The 24,895-nt window shown below is 39.4% G+C and overlaps 1 protein-coding gene across 3 annotated transcripts in view; it reads right to left on the reverse strand.

Annotated features, from left to right (window-relative positions):
• Positions 1–24,895, reverse strand: part of LOC306864157 (PH and SEC7 domain-containing protein 3-like) — a 152,320-nt gene that overhangs the window by 56,220 nt on the left and 71,205 nt on the right. For all 3 annotated transcript variants that reach the window (XM_079407905.1, XM_079407906.1, XM_079407907.1), the window contains 4 exons: positions 19,678–19,758; positions 13,704–13,816; positions 11,375–11,433; positions 200–289 (listed from right to left, as the gene is read on the reverse strand). In XM_079407905.1, the coding sequence (XP_079264031.1) occupies positions 200–289; positions 11,375–11,433; positions 13,704–13,816; positions 19,678–19,758 (343 nt within the window). The remainder of the gene's footprint in view (positions 1–199; positions 290–11,374; positions 11,434–13,703; positions 13,817–19,677; positions 19,759–24,895) is intronic.

A 24,895-nucleotide genomic window follows, 5' to 3' on the forward strand; every position in this document is an offset into this window, starting at 1 on the left:
AGGTTGACGGGGACTGATTAGTAAAGATCAGATGATCTTATGAAAACAAGGGAAAGTAGACAGCATTGTGTGCTACAGAAAATCGCCAGGCTCAAAGGACCTGGAGCAGATTAATTCTACTCTGAATATTTTTGCATCCATCAAGCTGGTTTATAATGTCATGTATCCCTCTTAAAGAGGAATGCTAAGAGATTTGTACCTTCAGCAGCTCCCGGGGGAAATCTTGTCCTCCATTGAGTCCGTCCAGGTTATTGATGAATTCCTGGCACGTCATCTTCTTCCCAATATTCTGTGGGGCATGAGAAACATTTATTGGGCTGTTAATGGGACAGGATTTAACCCTGCGTGCCCGACACGACCTGACACCACTGACAGCAGCAGAGGAGGGGATCTCTAATCAATTCATGCTGACATCCCAGCATGCACAGTCCTGCTTTCTCATCAAATTTACAAACTGCCATTAAACATAAGGAACATAAGGCTGGAGGCCAAAACCTTATCTCACAGTATTTATCACTATGAAATGTAATTGTTCCTAGAAATTCCATGTAAAACACAGTAGATCACACTAACTTAACATTTTTTAAAGAAATTAATAATTGTATTCAGTATTGATCTGTTAAATATATATTTTTTAAAAACACAAAAGACATGTTATTTATTGATTTCTTTTCAAATAAATGCTGTTATTTTGAACTTTCTATTTATCAAAGAATGCTAAAAAAAACACGTTTTAAATTACATTTGAAATGTGTAGAATGTTTTTTTTTTAAAATATGCATTCGGTAACACTTTATTTTAAGGTGTCCTTGTTACACATTACATGTACTTACTATTGTAATAACAATAAATTATGCATAACTGCATGCAAATAACCCTAATCCTAACCCTAACCATACAGTAAATATATGTAGTTAAATAATATTACTCAGGACTTAAATGTATAATTACACTGTAACAAGGACACCTTAAAATAAAGTGTAACCATGCATTCTTACAAAGCACTTTTACAGAAATGCCTTGGTGCTTTACCACAGAGCAAGTTTTATTGCTGGGTGATATGACAATATAAAAAGATGATACAATTGACTCTCCAGTAACTAGACCCTATTAGATCTATTTATATTGTATTTAAGGTCGTCTAGCACATATATCAGTGAAGCAGTGACACATGACACGTTCAGAAGAAATTAAGAGATTTAAATACTGGTTGGTTAAAATAATGAATATATTTAAATAGAAAATGTTAATATTTCACAATAAAACTTTTTACTCTATTTTTGGTCAAATAAATGCAGGCTTGAAGAGAATATGAGACTTTTTTTTAAAACTTAAACTTTGGACGTGTAGTCTGCATATAATGTCTATTTTTGAATAAACAAATACATTAACTTTGCAAATGAAAAATACTTCATATTATTTGATTGTTTTCTCTTTATATTTTGTATATTGATTGATGCAAAGCTAAAGACTGTTTATAAATGATGTCTGACATCGTATAATGTCAAGCTGAAGTAATAATTCACAGACTGACGCACTTGATTAAGTTCTGCTGGAGGAGGTGACACCTTTAACTAAATGTACAGGATTAAGAATATCTGTTACAATCTGGAACTGATCTATTATAATAGCATGAGATTATTTAACTGCAGTATGTAATCACTAACTATGACAAATATCCCCTGAACATTTGCTCTGGGCTATTTCATAGTTGAGCTCTGAGCTATCACAGTCCGCAGCGTAAATGAATAAGCCCCTCTGAACAATACCAAAAGATGTATTTCTTTAATGATACTAATACATGGAAAGATGGCAAAATTTACATTTTAAACATTTCATTAATAAAAACAGAAAAATATATGTCCTTAATATCTGTCAAATAAATAAATTAGCCAATTTTGTTTAAATGAAGGATGAGTACACCCCCGATTTAATTCAACAAATGTATAATATTCCAGTACTTAGTATGTCCTCCATAATTTTAAGCATACTGCTCTAACCCTTCTTGGCACTTGATCACAAACTGCATCTCAAATGTCCTCCTTTGTGCTAAGAAATAAGTCTCCTGACAAGTCTGAGAATGATTTAATGGGCTATTTAACACGTTTAACCGTCAAATTCTACTTAGCAACCTTGAGGAGGGTGTACTTCTTTTTGCAACACAACATTTTATCATTTTGATAAGAAAGTCTTATTTTCCTGAATCATTTTGACATGCCGCTTTGGTAATTAATCAAGCAGACTTGCTGGAACATTACAGTATGTCTCTGAAGAACCCTAACATGTCTTCTAAGCAAAAAGTAATTGCTGAATTTGTTAAGTTTTCAGAGAGGGTGAGTTCATTTATGCTGTGCACTGTATATAGTGTGTGCACATGTTTAACTACAAAACATTTCATATTAAAATACAAATATACACTGAATGACTCTAACATTTACAAGTTTGCATTTTCTTACAGCATACCTGTCCAACAATCATTTCTCTTTGTTTTGCTCACAGTAGTTCTGTGCTTGTTTTTGTGAGAAAGCAAATTACCAAAATACGTGAGGAAGAAAATATTTCATTTTCATAACGTTGGTATAACAGATCTTACAGAGAAAATGTCACAGAGTCATACAATTGCTACATCTCACAATATGAACAACACTGTGACCCGCCGTAAGATCTGGAATATAATTCACGATTTCCAGAGGAACTTTAAGCATTTCACAAGCGCCTACGGTTGCCACATACACTGACTGCTGCTATTATACATCCTCTACAATTACTCTGTCTGAACCTTGATTTCTCCTTCACAGCATCAGATTGCTGCTTTTATAATGTCATAGACGAAGACCGCTTGCATTCTAAAATAAAGAGCAGACGGTGTTTGTTCCACTGACTTTACTGTTCCTGCCAGCACCAGCCGAGTTTGTAGGCACTGACAAATGTTCAGACTGGCACGAGATATCAAAGAGAGACACAGGCTGCTTCGAAATACACGATTCCACAAGATCTCACGCTGCAGTTTCATCAGTGAAGCGATGCTATAGCCTCGTGTCATCCATCACTTTCACAGCACATCAAGCCATTTTTCTCTTTCTGTATGATTTGACATGGGACCGCAGCACAGATCCCAAAGTCAGCAAAGACTGACAGAATAAAAAGCTATTTTACAAAAAAAGCAACAACCCATTTGGGTCTTGCTCAGTAACCAGATTTTATACACACATATATAATATACGATGCAAACGTGTGTTTATTCCACTTGCCCCCAAAATCTCATTCTCATTATTGTAATGCAGAAAATGACTACTTTTATTAAATTTTGAATAAATCATGAATGTTATAATGAATGCAATTAATGCTCTTTAAATAAAAAATAAATAAAAATATTTAAAAAAAACTTCTGTTTGCATTATTGGAAAATGCAGTTAATTGTCGTCACAAAAAAATGTCCCAATAAAAACAAATCTGAAAGACCACAGGACATGGCTTGATAAGTGCTGTACCATTTTTTATGTTTCTGAAAGAAGTCTCTTCTGCTTAATAAGACTGAATTTATTTAATCAAAAATACAGTAAATGAATTTTCATCATCATTACTCCAGTCTTCAGACTTCCAGACTCCATGGGAAGTCGTGGCCTAATGGTTAGAGAGTCGGACTCGTAATCCAAAGGTCTAGTTCGAGTCTCGGGCCAGCAGGGATTGTAGGTGGATGTACAGCCTCCACCCTCAATACCACGACTGGAGGTCAATACCCTTGAGCAAGGCACCGAACCCACAACTGCTCCCCGGGCGCTGCAGCATAAATGGCTGCCCACTGCTCCGGGTGTGTGTTCACGTGTGTGTGTGTGTGTGTGTGTTCTGTGCACTTTGAATGGGTTAATTGCAGAGTATGAATTCTGAGTATGGGTCACCATGCTTGGCCGTATGTCACTTCACTTTCACTTTCAGTGTATGGTTCACATGATCCTTCAGAAATCATTCTAATATGCTGATTTACTGCTCAAGAAACATTTCTGATAATCAATGTTGATAACAGTTGTGCTGCTTCATGTTTTTGTGGAAACCTATTTTTTTCAGGATTCTTTCATGAATGGACAATTCAAAAGAACATAACTTATTGAAATAGAAACTTTCTATAGTCTTTACTGTCACATTTGATCAATTCAACGCCTCATTGCTGATGTAAAAAAGTATTGTTTTTTAATTAATAAAAAAATTGTACCAAATGTTTGAAGGGTAGTGTATGTCCTGTTGAAACGTTTGGGTGGGACATACTAAAGACAACAGGCTTCAGTTATGGCACAAGCTGTTAAGCATGTTTGTCATTGGACATTCCTATTCTAAAGAGCATGCAAGTGGACAAAAATCTGGACCGTTTTCCTGAAAATTTTAATGCATCTAATTTGCTATATATTTATTTTGTCAGCTAACAAACATAGCATTAATGAAGTCTTTATTGGTTCCACAAAGTAACTTTTGATTTCTTTATGTAAAATATACCTTTCTTCTTTCATCTTTCAAATCTTGTCAAGCCAGGACAGGTTTTGATGAGATTTACCCATCTGCACCTGCTCTGTCTCTATATAACCTGTGTGATATGCATAACGCTTCCCTCCACAAATGTAGCCATGTATTGTGTGTGGGCGTCTGGCATACATTTCTGAAAAGATCCACGGCTGTGCAACTTTCATCTGTATTCATCCACATGACATGAAACTAAATGTTTGAAATGAAAGCGTCTAGAGAAGTGCTGCGGCGTGGGCATGAAATCTCTATGTCTCCATGGCACATGAGTTCTACTGAGCGTGTCAAACTCAAAAATCGCCGTCCTCTAAGTTCCAAGACACATGATCAAACTCCATGGAGACCAATGAGAGGAGCTATTCTTAGAGAACCCAGAATGCACCTCATATTTCACTGAGGAAACTGTGGGGGGTACAGAACTTTCTTCTTCTTCACTGTACTGTAGTTACTAATGGCACATATCTGAATCATTTCTTTCGATAATATCCTTGACTCACTAGTAGGTTTGGGTATCGAGAACTGGTTCCAAATTTCCAAGAACCGTGTATTCGATAAGACATTTCGCTCAACGATTCCAGCATTTGCATGTGATTTTAAACAATTTAAGCACAGGAGGGGAAATAACTTGCGCACACATTTGAAGCGTGAGCAGAGAAAAGTTCCCGGTTTGTGTCCGTTCTCGGACCATTCTGTGCATTTCCACTGCATAAATAGTTGTTCCGAGCCAGAATGGACTTCTCTTTCACAATTATGACCATTATGTGCAAAAATACGTCAGTATATCAAAGGGGTGTAACGCTACACGTTTTCATACCAAAGGTTTTCAGTATGGGTCTTTCGGTTCTGTCACGGTTCAGGGTGCCTTCTCGGCTCCTCGTGCTGTCTGTGTTGTCCTGTCATGTTCGGCAGCTTGTGGTCTGGGCAATCAGTGCTGATCGTGCAGCGGGAGGGCAGGGATCACGAGCTGACTCTCCCCCACCTGTCGCTCATTCCCCCACTCCCATATATGTCCCTGTTTTTCCGTTCCTCATTGTGAGTAGATTGTTTTGTCCGTACTCGTGTTGTGTGTATGAGAATCTCACTTCTCAATTTCTGACTCTCTGTTCCCTTGTGCTACAGGACTCGTAGCACGGAGATCCAGCAGCTTGTGTGGTCCGCAGATGCTGCCGGCCAGCTCTGGAATCTCCGCTTCCTTTAGCTGCCGTTATATATTGTTTATGTTAATTTGTGTTTTGGTGGCGAAAATAAAAGTTTTCTCCTGCTCACTCTGCATCTGAGTCCTTCTTCACTCTCGCCTTGACAGAATCTACTCACCACGTTATGGATTCAGCAGAGGAAACGGAGTTGCGCCGAGCCCTCTCGCAGCAGGGCATTCTACTGGGTTGGCAGCAGGAAGAGCTGGAGGCTTCTCGTCACACCTATGCGGAGGTTTCGCTCCAACTTAGCCAGCTGGTGAAACGGCTGGACCAGCTACAGGTCAGCTCTTCGGCTGCTCGGGCTGCTGCACCCGCTCCTGGCCCCGAGGGAGCAGTTCCTCGTCACGCGGAACCGCGGCTTAATCCGCCCGCTCCGTACTCGGGTGAGCCCAATTCATGCCGGTCATTTTTGTCCCAATGCTCACTCATCTTTGCTCTCCAGCCATCCTGTTTTCCCACGGAGCTTTCCAGGGTAGCGTATGTCATTACGCTCTTGGTGGGTCAAGCGAGGGAGTGGGGCACAGCCATGTGGGATGGCGAGCATGCCTGCTGTCAGTCGTTGGAGGCGTTCTCGGAGGAGCTGCGCAAGGTGTTCGATCGCTCGGCTCGGGATTTGAGGCGACACGCGCCTTGTCACTGCTTCAGCAAGATGAGCAGTCCGTGTCCGGTTACTCCATTGAGTTCCGTACGCTCGCTGCCTTCTGTGGCTGGAACGAGAAGGCACTCTGAGATCATTTCCTCCACGGCTTGGCAGAGCACGTGAAGGACGAAATCTATTCCCTTGAGCTGCCTGCAGGCTTGGATGGGTTGATCGACCTCGCCATTCGAGTCGACGACCGGATCGTTCTCCGTTCCCGGCACCGAAGAGGGGGATTTCCCCACGAGCGTGTCACGGGCGCTGAGTCGACAACAGCTTGTGACATGCTGTCTCAACACCTCGTCCTCCCGGAGGAGGAGCTTATGCAGGTCGGAAGAGCACGGTTGACTGTAGGGGAGCGATGCCGTTGCTTGACCAATCAGCTGTGTCTCTACTGCAGGGAGGTGGGTCATGTGGCAGCTGCGTGCCCTGTAGAACGCAGGGGAGAGCATATAAAACGCAGGGGAGAGCATTTGGTGAGCGTAACTGCCACTCGACTGCCATCTGGTGGTCGTTTAGAGTTGGTCGCCTGGGGATTTCGTCTGTTGCCCTGGCCGAACCCATTTCTGCTAGAACTCTATGTGGCACCCTACTGACTGATATTATACATGTTACTAAGTTTGTCACGTTAACACTGTCTGGTAATCATGCTGAGGAAATCCGTTTCCTCCTTATTCACTCGCCCACCACTCCAGTGGTGTTGGGTCACACCTGGTTGGTCAAACACAACCCCCATATTGATTGGGCTCGCAGTTCTGTTTAGCTCAATGTTTGGGTGCTGCATTTTCCCCGGTCATGTCTTGTTCTGTGTTGCAGGAGGAGCCGGTGAGCCTGGCGAATGTACCGGAGGCTTACCATGACTTGAGAGCGGTGTTCAGTAAGTCCCGAGCTTCATCTCTGCCTCCGCACCGCCCGTACGACTGTGCGATTGACCTGTTGCCTGGCACTTCTCCACCTAAGGAGCACCTTTACTCTCTGTCAGGACCAGAGAGGGAGGCCATGGAGAGATATATACACGATTCTCTGGTAGCAGGCATTATCCGTCCCTCTTCCTCTCCAGCTGGGGTGGAGTTCTTCTTCGTGGAGAAGGATGGTTCGCTGCGCCCCTGTATAGACTGTCGGGGGTTGAATGACATCACGGTAAAGAATCGTTATGCTTTGCTGTTGCTGTCGTCGGCCTTCGAACTCTTGCAGGGGGCAACCATCTTTACGAAGTTGGACCTCCGCAGTGCTTATCACTTGGTTCGGATTAGGGAGGGGGACGAATGGAAGTGCTTCCAGGCACTCGTCAACGACGTGCTCAGAGACATGGTTGATCGGTTTGGTTTTGTTTACATCGACGATATCCTGATCTTCTCCCAGAATGAGCGTGATCATGTCCAGCAGGTCAGGCGAGTGCTCCAGCGGCTGCTGGAGAATCGTTTATTCGCCAAGGTGAAGAAGTGTGTGTTTCACACATGGTTGGTTCCGTTCCTGGGGTTTATTCTCTCGCCTGAAGGTATCCGAATGGATCTTGCCAAGGTAAAAGCTGTTGCTGATTGGCCCACCCCAGATAGTCGTAGAGCGGTCCAGCGTTTTCTGGGGTTTGCCAATTTTTACAGGCGGTTCATTCGGAACTTTAGTCAGGTCACCCTTCCTTTGACGGATCTCACCTCCACTAAGAAACGATTCTGTTGGTCGTTGCAAGCCCAAACCGCATTTGAGAGCTTGGTTTATTTCGGCTCCCATTTTAACGACCCCCGACCCGTCTCGGCAGTTTATGGTGGAGGTGGATGCATCCGAGGTGGGGGTTGGGGCAGTTTTGCCTCAGAGATCATCTTCAGACGAGAAAATACATCCCTGCGCCTTTTTTTCTCATCGTTTAACTCCCACGGAACGGAACTACGACATCGGGAATAGGGAGTTACTAGCTGTCAAGCTGGCGCTGGAGGAGTGGCGTCACTGGTTAGAGGGTGCGGAGTTTCCATGTATTGTTTGGACTGACCATAAAAATCTGGAGTATATCCGCACCGCTAAAAGAATAAATTCCAGGCAGGCTTGCTGGGCATTATTGTTTGGACGTTTCAGGTTTACCATTTCATATCACCCGGGCTCTAAGAATGGTAAACCTGACGCGCTGTCGCGGATCTTTGAGGCTAAGGCTAGTCCCTCCCCCCCTGTGGCTATTCTGCATCCCGAATGGGTTGTGGCGGGGGGTGGAGTCCAAGGTCCGCACTGCGCTACGCGACGCTATTGTTCCCGCGGGATGCCCAGAGAGTCTGCTGTTCGTGCCCGAGTCAGTCTGAACTGCTGTCCTACAGTGGGGCCACTCCTCTAGCCTAGCGTGCCACCCTGGAGCGACTCCTACGTATAGGTTAATCAAGCAGCGTTTTTGGTGGCCGTCCGCGGCACAGGATGCTCGACGGTTCGTGTCGGCCTGTCCGATTTGCGCTGCGAGTAAGGGCTCCAATCGACCCCCAGTAGGGCTACTCCAGCCGCTGTCGGTCCCTTCGCGACCCTGGTCACATATAGCGATGGACTTTGTTACTGGCTTGCCCCCTTCTAATGGCAAGACGGTAGTCCTCACTGTGGTGGACAGGTTCTCAAAGGCGACCCACTTTATTCCCCTCCCCAAATTACCCTCAACGAGGGAGACAGCGACTATTGTCTTGGATCACGTGTTCCGTATTCATGGCCTCCCGGTGGACGTGGTTTCTGACAGGGGTTCCCGGTTTGTGCCTAAATTTTGGACATAGTTCTGTCGACAGCTGGGGGCAACTGCAAGCCTATCCTCCGGTTATAACCCGTAGACTAATGGTCAGGCTGAGCGTGCCAACCAGGATTGGAGAGTGTGCTGCGCTGTGTGGCGTCTGCCAAACCGTCATCTTGGAGTTCCAGGTTAACCATGGTCGAGTATGCGCATAACTCCCTCCCTGTGTTGTCAACGGGTTTATCTCCCTTCCAGTGTTGTTTAGGCTACCAGCCACCATTATTCCCCTCAAGAATCCGATGCCGTTGTTCCTTCCGCGCATGCGTTTATTCAGTGATGGCGCCATACTTGGAGGATCGCCAGAGAAGCCCTTACTCGGACTGGTGAGAGGAACAAGGCATCGTCGGGCCGTCACCGTACCAAGCCGTACCGTACATATACTTTACGTGTGTGGTCAGAAGGTCTGGTTGTCTTCTAAGGACATCAACTTCAGACTTCCCTCGCGTAAACTGGGACCCAAATTTGTTGGACCGTTTATGATTTCTAAAGTGCTCAGTCCGGTGACGGTGCGGCTCAAATTAACGCCTCAGTTTAAAAAGATCCACCCGGTTTTCCATGTTTCTAAGATCAAGCCCGTCTTTCGCTCCCCCCTCCAGCCCCTGATCTCCGCCTCCTAGACTCATCGAGGGGTTGCCAGCCTATACGGTGCGGCGGCTCATTGATGTGAGGCGTAGGGGTAGAGGTTACCAATACCTGGTAGACTGGGAGGGTTATTGTCCGGAGGAGAGATGTTGGATTCCGGCTCGCAACGTTCTGGACCGCGCTCTTATTGATCAGTTTCATCAGCGTCATGGTGAGTCGGAGAAATTGCCAAAAATGCCCATCCCTAAACCCCTTGATGTCAAATAAAATAAATTACACAAAGTTTAGGTTAAATAAAGTAAATATACATTTTCTTTAAGTTGAGTGTTGATTATTATATTTAAAATAAATAGTAATAAAGGTAACACTTTAGAATAGGGAACACATTATTCACTATTATCTACGACTTTTCCTCAATAAATTCCTAATTTGCTGGTTATTAATAGTTAGTAAGGTAGTTGTTAAGGTTAGGTGTTGGGTCGGATTAGGGATGTAGAATAAGGCATTAATATGTGCTTATTTACTACTAATAAATGTCTAATATTCTAGTAATATGCATGCTAATAAGCAACTAGTTAAGAAACCCTAAAATACAGTGTTACCGTAATTAAATTAGTTAATTGTAACCTTATAATAACTTAAAAGGGTTCCCTATAGTTTAGAGCATAAACTGAGGTAGATTTATATTCTTAGGAAATTTGCAATTATAATTTGACTTATTTAAAGACAGAGCTATTTGTTCAGTAAACCACTGTTTAATAAAAAATAAAAAAAAGAAGCTATTTTATGTTTAGCATTTTCTTCCTGCTGTACCGTAATCATACCGAACCGTGATGTCAAAACCGAGGTGCGTACCAAACCGTAATGTTTGTGTACCATTACACCCCTGGTATATCATTATCATTGTTTATCATTCATCAAGTGAACAGTTGTGATGTATAACAGTAATTTTAGATCCAGGCGTTCGGTGTTAAAGAAGCAGCAGCCTAATAAACATGCTGCCTGTCATTCACTGATCTTCACTGAATATCTTTTGTAACTTCAAAAGAGGAATAATCTACATAATCTACAAAAGAAAACTACAGTGTTTTTAAACTTTTGATTTCAATTTCTGTACCTGAAATTCATACAGTTGTATTTATTCATGCTATTGCTAATTGATTTGTTTGTTCCTATCTCATTACTGACTGTTTACTTGTCTTTAACAATTTAGGCAAAAGTGCGTAAGTGTAAAAGGCCTAAGTGTTCTGTAGGCTGCTCATGGCATTCAGCTGCAACAAACGCTTTGTAAAAAGACAGAATAAATATACTTGACATCTAAATGTTTTTATCTTACTGGAATCGAGACTAGGAATCAATAAGAATCGGAATCAAAGTTCAAACGATACCCAATCCTACTCCCTAGTTGATGAATCTCTGGGCAACATTTCAACCTCCCAAAAAAGACTTTTTACAATTATCAGTTATTATCAATTAGACAATTAAGCACATTTAGTTTCTTATTTATTTTTATTTTGAGGTGAAATATGACCCAGATATATCCTTCTTCAGAGGGATCATTAGATTCACAGATAACATGCTCTGATAAGGCCAAACGGTGTCTGCATTCATGTGCTTTTGGCAAAGATGGAATAAACTGTCAGTTTTCATTTAGCTGGTAATACGGGCACCTCTAGCAGAGGGTCAGAGGTCACTTACTGGGCCATGAAGGTCAGTGTTGAGCAGCATTATTGCACAGGTAAGGCAATGAACTCCATCTGCAAACATCAATGAAACATTTGGTCACATACAGGTCAACAAGAGTGAACATTATTTTTATCATAACTTCTGATATCACACACACATTCATCTCTGCATCAGGAGAAAGTCTAACATCACTTCCATGGCAACAGTCTTAGCAACAAGGAGATGGTTTAGCTTTTTACCCATAGACTGGTCACAGCTGTTACTAAGATGGTTGCTATGGAAGAAACACGACACTGATTTTGAATGAGCGATTAAACCCAATCATGTTTCATGGAGAATTATTGAAGAGAGGATTTATCCAACAGATAATTAATGTTGTGCAAAACCACAAATGTTTTATTGATATATTTCATATGGAGCGACTTCTATATGCAGAGGCATTAAATTCAGAAACAGTCCTCAGGCAACTTTGTTTAAAACAATATTAGCCGAGCTAGTTTCATGTTTTTTGCATTATGCCACACTCTCTTTCTTCTCTCAAAGGAGTGCGAGATATAAAATCAAAATATATAGCACTAAATATTTACATTTTTTGCTCAATAAAGATATAGTACATTACAATAAACCATTTTTTTTATGGAAATGTGACAGAAAACCAACTGAAAAAAAATTGACTTTATGTCAACAAATAAAGCAAGCACAATATTTATATATTTAGATTACAAATCTGATACATTTTGCATTTATATTGTCACATTATTAACTTCAACTCATATCGATATCTAATCTCACATCCATTTATTTATTAATTGCTTAGCAAGCCATAAGAGATGGTGAGATTCACGGATTCGCATCGGCATAAATGTTAACGATGCGATTCATCGATTTAAAAAAGTGTGCATCGGTTTCAAGTTGGCATTTATATCGCGATGCATCATTTCTAACATATTTGCATCTTTAAAAAACTATTTATATATAATTATTTGTAGATTAGAAAGTGACCACTAATCTGTGACCAATATTTTATATGTAGATTGATTGAATATAAATTAAAATGTGTCTGACCCAAAGACTTAAATGCAAACGATCTGTACCATATATTAAATCGCATAGCATCATATTTTTCTACATTGCATCATATTGTCTTGAATCGAATTGTGTTGAATCAAATCAAAATTGGATTGCACTGTATCGTAATAGGAGTGAATCATTTCACAGCTGCTTCGTATGTATTTTTAATGTATCGTAGCGTTAGCTATACATTGAGATGCGTGTTGCATTGGCCTCAGGAGATGCACATCCCTACAAGCCATTTGATAGCAGAATAATGTACAGTCAGCTGCAAATATGGTGAAATGAACCCCAACCAGGTGATCAGGACTCCAGCATAAAGCGGAAGGCTGTTTCACCATGTTAGGGTTACAATAACGCTGGCGGACAGACGAGACAAGTATTTTTACTTCGTTACTTAAGCACATTTTTTGAGTATCTTTACTGCATTACAGCTTTTTTATTTTGAGAAACTTCTACTCCACTACATTCCAAAACATAATATTGTACTTTTTACTTTACTGTGATGTCTGATGTGTGATCAAACTGATTATTTTCACTTATACTGTGGAACTGGACACAAATCACACTAAAAGATTAATTTGTGAATCAGACTTATTTATTTGAAGCCGTTTTTGATTCAAATATGGACTGATTCAGTGAGCTGGTGAGAATGGCAAAGAACCAATACATTACTGAAGAACAAACAATGGTGTGAAAAGTTAATAAATGTCGAATTTTCGTATTGATTATTGTAAAGAAATCATATTTAGGTAATGACTGTCAGATATTTGTGAAGTAAATCTGTCGTAAAAGAGTGAGCTGTTTAAGCCACGTGACCTCTGTACATCGTATTTGCAAATATATAATTACACAAATTTTGTATTTTCTTATTTTAAAATACTACATTATTTCACTTGTTTAGGTAATAAAATAAAAAGTTGTGCATATTAAATGAATGCACTATTTTTTCTTATTAGTCTGACTACTGCTGGCTAGAAAAAAACAATGAATCAATCTGTACATTTCACTTTAAATGCTTTAGTAAGTTAAAAAAATGCAAGTACTTGTACTTTTACTAGTGAAATAAATTAAGTAAAATTTGTAACGAGTACTTATACTTTTACTGGAGTAATGATATCTGTACTTTTACTCAAGTACTTGGTTTGTGTACTTCATCCTCCACTGGATTCTAATGATCTCCTACATCTTCATCTACATGATCTGAAATACTAATCTTGTAAGTAACAAGTAAACGAGAAAGGTTACGTAAGGTTGAGACATGCAGTACCTTGTGTAGTGATGATGGTGGGATTACACTGATAGTACCGATTAGAGAAATGAATTAACACCCGCTCTCTCTCCTGAGTCTCGCCCATTAGTGAGAATGCTTTCAGAAAACATCTGCAACACAAAAACAGCAATATAACATGACCATGAACTTTTGTCTTGTTTGCAGCGCGTGTGTGAAGACTCATCAGGGGTCCAGGTCCAGATACAAGATAGAAGACAAAAACAGCCAACAAAGTTCTCCAATCACAGCAAAAACATTAATGATGTGTGTGGGCACACCACAGGATGAAATAAAGACCCAGAACCACACAAACAGATGAATGAAAAAGTCTGTGAACACTGGGCAATTATCTGAACTTTGGTAAGAACGACTCCCAGGGTCCGTTCTTCGTACGCCGCTAACTCGGTTAGCAGGATTTGATTGTTGACGATTTCGCATGATCTTGGATTGGTTGGTTCTTCGAAGCTCATCCCGAAGTTGCTGTCATAGCAACAGGTCCATAAACTTAAACCTGCTCGGGAGCAGCCTTATTTCATGTAAACGGGATTAGATTGCATCTTTTTAAGCAGAATCGATACTTAAAATCTGTCCCAGCCACTGCTACTTTATTAGAAGAGTACCCTACTGATCCAGGGACAGTAATTGAACAATAATAATAAATGAATTGAAAAATAATATAATACTGTTGTGTTGTCTATAATACTATAGACACACAGTTTTATTCATTGAAATATTTATTAATAATTCATAATTACTTTATAATTGTATTGGAGTTCATCTGAGCTGTGCATTAATTTGAGTTATCAGATATTATGGGAGTGGCTTGATGGAGCGCAGGAGATACAGATAACATGATCTTGACCCTAAAGAAACTTTATTTAATACTGTCACGTAACAAATCTATTTCAAAGATAAATTTAAATGAATTGTTAATTACAACATTGAAATAAAAATATAAAGCCTGTACAAATACAAGAAATCGTGAATATAAATATGTAATAAATCATGTAATAAAATTTAAATTAAATAAAAACAGTGCACATTTCATTTATCTATTATACCATTTATGTAGCTTTGTTCACTTGGCTGTTTCCTTATAAAAGTCCAGAAATTTGTCAAGTTTTTCGTCAGGTGTCTTTTTTAATGATATGATGTCATTACGTCACTGTCTTGCCGCCAGCCAATCACTGCGTTGCTGATCGTGGTTTCGAGTATCGATACATCTGCCCTTTTCGGGGAGCGCGAGAACACACAGTAATCCTAATCCATATATTTCAATCAAATCTGAAAATTCATTTGAAGAACCAAATTAACCAGAGATCAGTTATCACGATTAGAAGACCTGGCATCTTTCAAATCATCTCAGATGTATTACGCGAGGTACGAAGAACGGGCCCCCGAACTGTGATCAGACATGGTCCTAAAATAACTAACAATAATAAAAACTTCAAAAAAAGACTTCAGATATTCAAACAACATAATAAACAACACAATAATGTTGAACATTCTTTGGTTGCATTCTTAATTGTTCAAAATATTCTATATTCTATTAATCTAACATGTAACAGTATATATCACAATAGAGCTGCTCGATTATGACAAAAATCATAATCACGATTATTTTGGTCAATATTGTAATCACGATTATTTAAAACGATTATTAGTGGGCCATATGACCAAAACTTTATATGAAAGATTTATTTAAAGATAGTGATATCAAATATATATTTTCTGTAAATAAGGTTGCTATGACATCTAGAGATCTTAGAGACCAGCGAAATGTCACAATTCTCAGTACCACAGCAGAACACCAGAGTAACTAATATTAACAAGATGGCACCGCTTTGTTCGGACGCCGTCCAGGTCGCTCCGCTAAGATTGTGTTTTTATTTACTTTTTTACTTAGTTTTACTTTCTCTTTTTACACATCTCACGTCGGCACTGATCACCTATAACAAAGAAACACTTTTGGACATTGGAAACCGCTACACCAACCTATTCCAGGACACTTTAGCCACGAATCCAGCATGGCCTCTGGAGATTCTTCAGAACGCAGATAAACAATAACCGCCCGAGGAGAAGGATCAAGAAACACCGCGGGAAACGTGCTGGGATTCGAGAGAGTCTCAGGAAAAGGGCTCACAGTCCTCCTCTTCTGAGCATTCTGCTCGCAAATGTCCAATCCTTGGAGAATAAGATGGACGATCTTAGAGCCAGGATTAGTTTCCAACAGGACATAAGGGACTGTAACATCCTTTGTTTGTCAGAAACATGGCTTTCGTCCATGGTCCCGGACACTGCTGTAATGCCAAGTGATAACTTCTCTGTTTTACGGACGGACAGAACAGCAGAGGCCGGTAAATCCAGGGGTGGAGGAGTGTGTTTCATGATTAACAAGAAATGGTGTGATCGCAGGAATATCTCCATTCTGTCGCGTTCCTGCTCGCCTCATCTGGAACATCTTTCCATTATTTGCCGCCCATTTTATCTGCCCCGGGAGTTTTCAACGATCATTGTTACTGCTGTGTACATTCCACCACAGACGGACACCGGACATCAACAAACATCCTGACGCTGCCTTTATCATCGCGGGAGAATTTAACAAAGCCAACCTCAAGCAGGTCATGCCGAACTTTTATCAACATGTATCCTGTCCAACTAGAGGACCAAACACACTGGATCATTGCTACACTCAGTTCAAGAATGCCTACAAAGCCCGCTCATTTACGGCTTTTGGCAAATCAGACCATGCCGCCATTTTCCTCAAACCGGAATATAAACAAAGGCTCGTTCAGGATCCTCCGGTGCAGAGAGTTGTGACTGCTGGTCCTCCCACTCAGAAGCTATGCTACAGTTGGCTCTTGATGATGTCGACTGGGACATGTTCCGGGCGAGTTCTTCTGACGTCAGCGAGTTCACGGATGTAGCATTAAGCTTTGTAAACACGCTAACCGAGCAAGCTACAGAAACAATAACGATAAGGACATTCTCCAACCAGAAACCGTGGGTGGACAGATCAATCTGTGATGTGGTTAACACACGCACTGCCGCTTACAATGAGGCTCTTCTGTCTGGGAATATGAGCGAGTACAAAGCATTGTGCTCTGCTCTCCGTCGTGCAGTAAGAGCCGCTAAACACAGATACAGAGAGAGAATTGAGTCTCATTTCCAGCTCAACGACTCTCGACGGATGTGGCAGGGACTGAGGACCATCTGTGCCTTCGGAAACAAATCCTCCACGGAGGTGAGAGCAGATCCGTTGCTGGCCGACGAGTTAAACACCTTCTTCGGCCGCTTCGAATGCAATGGCGGCAGCCGCCCAGCGCGTCAGGAAGCAGAGCAGCGATGATCCTGTAATCACCGTGTCGGACGATGAGGTTCGGAGGGCGCTAAAGAAAGTGAACGTCAGGAAAGCAGCCGGACCTCATGGGATAACCGGCCGTGTTCTGAGGTCCTGCGCTGATCAGCTCGCTGGTTTGTTCACTTCCATCTTTAAAGAGTCCCTTGCTACCTCCGTGGTTCCCACCTCATTTAAAAAATCTGTCATAATCGCTGTGCCTAAGAACAATAAACCCTCTTGCCTGAATGACTATCGCCCAGTTGCCCTCACATCAATAGTCATGAAGGTTTTTGAGAGACTTGTAAAGAGCCACATTTGCTCACATCATGGTGCCAGGACAACTGTCTCTCTCTGAATGTGGGGAAAACTAAAGAGCTGATCATGGACTTTAGGAAGAGACAGCAGCAGCCCTACACTCCTCTTACGATCAGTGGGACCCCTGTGGAGAGGGTGAGTAGCTTCAAGTACCTCGGTGTAAACATCTCTGAGAACCTGACTTGGACTACACACATCCAAACACAGGTTAAGAAAGCCAGGCAAAGACTGTACCATCTGCGACAGCTGAGGAAATTCAGGGTCTCACCAGCAATCCTGAAAACTTTCTATTCAGGGACCATAGAAAGTGTATTGACTCAGTGCATCTCAGTGTGGTATGGAAACAGCTCCAATCAGGACTGCAAAGCACTACAGAGAGTTGTGCGCTTAGCTGAGCGCATCTCAGGGTCTGCTCTCCCCTCTCTGCAGGACATCTACCTCAAACGCTGCAAAAACAGAGCTGTTAAAATCATCAAGGACTCTAATCACCCTGGTAACCGTCTATTCACTTTGCTTCCATCTGGTAAGCGCTTCCGTAGCCTGATGGCAAAAACTGAGAGACTTAGGAGGAGCTTCTTCCCCCAGGCCATCAGGCTCCTAAACTCTAATTCTGTGTCATAACATCACTTGACTCCATGTTAATATCACTACATCAATAAATTATTCATAATTTTCTCTACCTCATATTGCTGCTATTCAAATAACCTGTACAACTTTTTTGCACATTCCTGTTATATTACTATTTATGTCAACAACATACTGACCTGCACATTTATTTTTTTATCTCTTATTTTATTTTATTCTTTTATTTTTTTCTACTTTTCTTTTTCTTAATATTTGTATTCTATATAATTGCACTGTCCTTGGAGCGGACCTGACCTACATTTCACTGCTGGTTATACTCTGTATAATTGTGTATGTGACAAATAAAAATCTTGAATCTTGATAGTAGTTAAAAACAACAACAAAAAATGTCTTAAAAATTATTGAAAATAATTAAACTGCCAGTAATAAAAAAGCAAAGAAATACAATGCCAGTCATAAAAAAGCAAAATAATACAATAGAATAATGCCAGTCATAAAAAAGCAAAATAATACAATAGAATAAAAAAGTGCGCTTTAATTTGTTTTTTTATGCAAGTCTAAAGTAGCTATTCAGTTAACAGCCTACTAGAGAAATTGAATAACCTAATGTAAAATAAAACAGCATAGTCTTCACTGTAAGAATGAAACTCCTTTTGTTTCTTATTAAAGCTACAAAAGTAGTCAAGAGCAGTGAGTGATTTTGAATTTGTCTTTTGTTGTTTGATTATTAATATAAAGCACACAGTCGGCAGCAGGAATATAGCCCGCTGTCACTTTAAGAGCCGCACGGATCCAATTTACTGTTACACAAGTATTTTCATTCTCAACTCTTTACGTGCTTTTATTGAATAACAGACGAGGGTTTACATGAATAATCACTAAGCGCTGCATTTTAACACATTTTTGCGATTATTTGACCGTTTAGGTGCTAAAATATGACTTTACATGTCCGTGTTGTGCTCCGTCTCTGAGCGCATACACAGTAATCTTCCCGAGGAAGCGCATGTTCTCTGTCACGCTTTTAAAAACAAAAATAAATCTAATCAACTTAAATAAATCAAGCAAGTCCCATTCTGCAAAAGTCTCGTTACATGATTTTACTGATAATGCACGTGAAATTGGCCTTTTATGGAGGAACAAAAGGGCACCGCTGAAAAGGGGGCGGAATGGGGCGCAATAATCTTTTTATCTCGATTACTGTATTTTCATAATCATTGGAGGCCGAAATCAAAATCGAAACTGAATTTCGATTAATTTCACATACCTATATCACAATATTTACTTATTATGAGGTTATTTTATATATATCTAAAATGTGGCTCATCTGGTTGTATGTTTACCGTCTTTAACTCTGGTATTAAATAATGCGTTGCCACAAATGTACTATAAACAATCTTACAGTTTGTTATCTCTTGGCTTAAAAAATGTAAAGTTTTATTTGTAAATTATTTAATTCACACATTTTTTATTTTTTTTTAAAGGAATATTTTCATGTAGAGCAACCCCCCCCCCCCTCCCAAAAAAAATCTATACCTACATCTTTCTTTTTTTTTTAATAAATGTGTGAATTAAATAACTTACAAATAAAACTTAATTTCATCAGATATTATTTAAAGACTGTAAACATGCAAGCAGATGAGCCACAATTTAGACATTGCAAAACAACAGAAAAACACAGTGACTGTATGACTGCACAATAATTGAATGACAAATACTTGATACGAGATGTACCTGAGTGATTGGTCCAATGTCATGTCTGTAAACTCAAAGAATTTGAGGTACTCTTCTGCAACCATCTTACTGAAGTCATTACTGTGAACACAAACAGAAGACACACATTAGATTATAACAGAGATAAAAATGTTGAATAAGAATCACATTTGATAAGAACCTGTGTTTACAATAATCTCACAACACATCATTTTATACTCACTGTATGTGTGAAATATCAGCGTGACATAGAAATCAGACAGAAGTCCAGAGCACTTAACTAGTATATGATGAACAACCCTGAAAAGACATTGATCTACCCTGACATGACTCTAAAATGGAGAGGGATGCAGAAGAGGAATCACAGCAGTATAAAGCACATTATATAAGAAACATGCATTCCCAGACGGACATATGAATGAGTTTGCGGCAGTGCTGCTTTATGACTGAGACTTGACATTCAGGGTTCCCACACCTTTTGACCAATGAATTTAAAAATAGAGATCAATCACTGGAATTAATATTCACTCATAATACTTAGTGTATAAATGACTTTAATGGGGGAGGAGGATGGAACACAGATGGTCTGAAATATATACAGTATTTATGAAACATATATACAGGGTTCCCACTCTAAGTCAAATGTCAAATTCCCTGACTTTCACTGACTAAAAAGCTGAATTTCCATGACCTATAATGAATGGAAAAACAGGCCGCTGTTGTGCGGAGTCTTTTTTTTGTTGTTGTTGTTGCTTTTTTACCATTAAATGCTCTGATATTTTTTACACTTTTTTTTTTTTTGAAACTCAGTCTTTGAAGAGGTCATTTTGTAGCCAAAGCTACGGTGGCCGAGAGAGCTCAACGCGCTGCAACTTCAGAAAACACATGCAAATAGAAAAAGCACCAGCAAATCAAGAAAACATCTTCATCAGTTTCACAGCAGGGGCCCATTTCAATAAGGAGGTTCAACCAACTCTGAGTTTAAACTTGAACTCTGAGTTGACTTACTCTGAGATGGGAAACTTTTCGGTTACAGAACAGCTGAACTGAGTTAGTTTACTCAACTCTAAGTAGGTTGACTCTGAGTTAAGCACGTGCACCACGACTATGAAAAGTCATGATCAGCGGAGCGCCGAAATTACGATTCACCATGGCAACAGCTCCCGCCAAAAAGACGTCAGCGCGCGTACCTCCGTCAATGCGTAACATTAATTCTTAATAACTGTCTATAACTTAATAACTGTTATAATATCAGAGGTGAAAACTGTAAATTATTGAACTAATATACATTTTAATGGTATCTCATGGCCACAAAAAAAAAAAAAAAAAAAAAATGAAAAAGACTGAAAAAGAAACAGGAACATGGCAGCAGCTAAAAATGAAGTATAAAAACACAATTGAATCAAGGTAAAGCTTTAAACATGAAAGGTTCATGGGTGTGGGCTAAAATGACTTTACAGACATTTGACATTTAATATCATTCAGTGTCTATTTCAATGCACTGCAGCTTTTTCCACATAGTCTAGCACTCTTTTCACATAATTAAATATTCTCTAATCCAACATTTACATTTCTTAATTAGAGTAATAAAATTAACTACTGACAAGAAGGCAGAGGGAGAACCTGGACCAGCATCACTGACAGATGAAGAGGAGACGGTCAAGTATTGGAAGATTTCTAAAATCCAAAAGTAAAAAGAATAACTTTTGCTTTTGTATTAGGAAATAAAGATGACCAAAAAATTGTAATAATTTGCTTATTTAACAGCTGTAGTGGTGGTTATGGCTCGTACTACCCCTCCATCTGGCATCCTTCCATTTCATACAGTAATCATGCTTGTCATCAATGCATACAACCACACTGGAAATCCTGAAGGAAATTCAGATTATTTCGGGTTACTTCCACAGGTCACAGAAAGAGGTTATCAAGTGAACATCATTTATCAGATTAGCCTCATTTAAACCCATTGCTACACCACTGACCTACAGTCCTGTGATACTCCTCTTTGACGGATTTGTGCCCAGGAAAAAATTCCCAGAAAGAGCGTGAGAGCGATGCACACTTTACTTAAAATCTGCATATCTTATAATGTGCTCTGCATCTCCGATGTTTAAAAGAAAACTACCATTTCTTAACATGCATGGTACCGCTCAAATAAATATGCACATGAATACAGTGTAAAAAAAAATTATAATAACATAAATAATAGGCTATAAGGTATTTAGTCTTGTTTCCATGAAGGAAAAAAAATAATTAAAATATTATTTTATTTTCCAAATTTTGCGGCGTGAATGAATGAATGAGGTATTAAAACATCGCTTACACTTTAAAAAGGGGGAGGAGACCGAAAGAAACTCTGGGTTTACCAAAGAAAACCTGCTCCCGACCAGGTTAGGTTCACAGAGTAAGTTACCACGGTAACTGACTCTGAGTATAAGTTACCTCTCTTCCAGAAACGGGCTTGACTTACCCTGCTTTCTCGGGTTTGACAAACCTCCCATTTTGAAACGGAAAACCCAGAGTTTCCCTGATTTCAGGGTTAACATACTCAGAGTTTTCACTTAACCTCTTTTCTGAAACGGGCCCCTGGTGGTGCAAATGCTCACAACACAAACAAATAAAGAAACACTGCAAATGCTCACAATGCAACCAAATAAATTTTATATGCAGTGCGTTTCTTTGTTTGGTTGTGTTGTGAGCATTTGCAGCGTGTGTGTTGTCAAATTGACGAAAGTTGTTTCCTTAATTTGCAGGCGTTTTTTTTCTATTTGCAGTGCGTTTCTTTCTTTTTTTTTTTGGTTGTGTTGTGAGCATTTGCAGTGTGTGCGTTGTAAAATTGAGGAAGTTGTTTTCTTAATTTGCAGGTGTTTTTTCTATTTGCAATGCGTTGAGATCTCTCGGTCACTGTACAAAGCTCCCAAAAATTTTCATTTTCTGGCATATTTGCCTTTGTTAACCGGTACAGCCTGGTGACTGCATCTGACATAGTGATAGCCAGTTGACGAGCGGGAAGGGAATAAGATGGCGCTGAAAAAATAGCCCAGGGCTCAATGCTAAGGATTTTTTCAGTGGTTAAAATTATTACTTGCCCTGTTAATATTTTCACTAGCCTTGCCACAAAAAATAAATAAATAAAATAGTTGCTGTTATCAACTTTGATTTTTGTATTCTAATAAATAAACTTATGACACCAATATTTTAGATACCAAAATTTTTACAAATCTTGATTTCAATGTTAATACCACAGCAAAAAAAAAAAAAAGTATATATATATATATATATATATATATATATATATATATATATATATATATATATATATATATATATATATATATATATATATAAGTTCAGTATCTAATATAAAGTTCAAACATCATTAAAGATAAATAAGAACAAATGAACAAATTGCAAGTAATAGCTAAATTAAATATATAGCACAAAGATAGAAATTAAATGTTGCTTAAGTTTTTATGTTTGTAGGTGTTCAGGTACAGAAATGGAATAATTACTTATAAAATAACATTTGCATATTCTTCACTCTGTGTTGCAACTTGATTTTGCATTGCCATTTGAAATTAGTGGCAAGGCAACCACTGCATTTTAATCATGAATCAATCCAAAAAAAAATAAATTCAATGTTTTTAATTTATTTCTAGACTGCATAATTTCAAAATCTGAAGAAACAGAATGGTGTGACTTTATCTTTGTGAAATGATGCTACGTGAAACAGAAACAGCAGACGGGCTGAATGAGACAATTTCACTCTTTGACAGCAGGTGGCGCTTATGGAACAGTGATAAAGCGTTTCCTTGGTTACCACTATAAACACAGCAGTGCTGCGCGTATTAACACTCATTTAAATGCATTATACAGAGGCAAGATGAAAAGAAAACGCCGTCTAAACTTTTCTGAAAACAACCAGTTCCCCTCAGAAACACATTCAAATAAAATTCAATGTTTAGGATTCCTATATTTCGCACATTTTGAATCTTGTTCTGCCTGATATGGTATTTTCTCCTCTTTGCGTCCATCTTCAGCATCTATGGCCTCTGTTAATGGCCGTTTACAGACTAATTAAATATAGATTAATCATTGTTAAAGCTACAAAGTTACTTGCCAAGACAGGCATTTTCAGTGTTGGGGAGTAGTTAACTACAAGTAGCGACGCTACTAACTTAACTACATTTTTCAGTAGCTTGGCAGTAGCTCAGTTGCTTTTTAAACAGTGTAGCTTTTCCAGTAGCTAACTACTTTTTGCAGCAAGTAGCGGTGTAGCGCGAGCAAAAGCTACATTGCGTTTTGTCGAGCCTGCGCGAATCAGCGCGATGCAAGGGTATTCTTCTTGTTAGATTACAAACTCATTTTTTGCCATTACCGCCACCTGTTGTTTAATCACGCATCTTGCGGCTAACGGTTCACTGACGTACAGAAGTGGGTTGACACACCCATATTATCCATGATGGAGCAAGACGTGGCGGCAGATTTGGAGGATGGAGAAACAACTAACGTTAATTACCCATGGCCTTATTTGTCCAAGTTCATGTCTCTCAAAGAAACGACAAGTAAAGGTTACACTTTTTGTAACAGTCTGAGATATTTGAGTGTTGCGTGTAATAAAACAATACTCTTTGAAATCATAATTGTATTGCATTGTTTTAAACACTAAATATTTTACTTAAAACATTCCTCAGACACTTATTCAGTTATTTATAATATACGTTGTTCAAAAAAATCAAAAGTAGTTTCAATGTAGCTAGCTACTTTTTGATAGTAACTTGTAGTGTAGCTAACTACTTTTCCAAAAGGGTAGCTTGACTGTAGTTTAACTACTTTAACTTACGAGTAGCTTGTAGCTTGTCAAACTACAGTTTCAGAGTAGCTTCCCCAACACTGGGCATTTTTATACTTTTGTATATATTTGTCCATTCAGGCGCAAGAAAGATGCTGTGAGAAACTCAATTCAGGGCTCGCGCGTTGGGAACCCTGTATATATTTATATACACAATTGACACTTTAAAAAGGAAAGCCTGGACTTCCCGTTGGTGCATAGTATTTGTATTTGTGCTGTGCTGTTAACCTACTACTGTAATGATTCGCCATTTCTGTTTAAACACTGTAACTTTCAAGTGCAATTTGTTTGCCATTATACCGCACACTTTTCTACATTTGGCATTCTTGCAGTGTTTATTGATTTCTATTCTCCGAGATGATTTGTACTTTATGGATTTATCTTTTT

Source organism: Barbus barbus (assembly GCF_936440315.1).
Source record: "Barbus barbus genome assembly, chromosome: 45".
Classification (NCBI taxonomy): domain Eukaryota; kingdom Metazoa; phylum Chordata; class Actinopteri; order Cypriniformes; family Cyprinidae; genus Barbus; species Barbus barbus.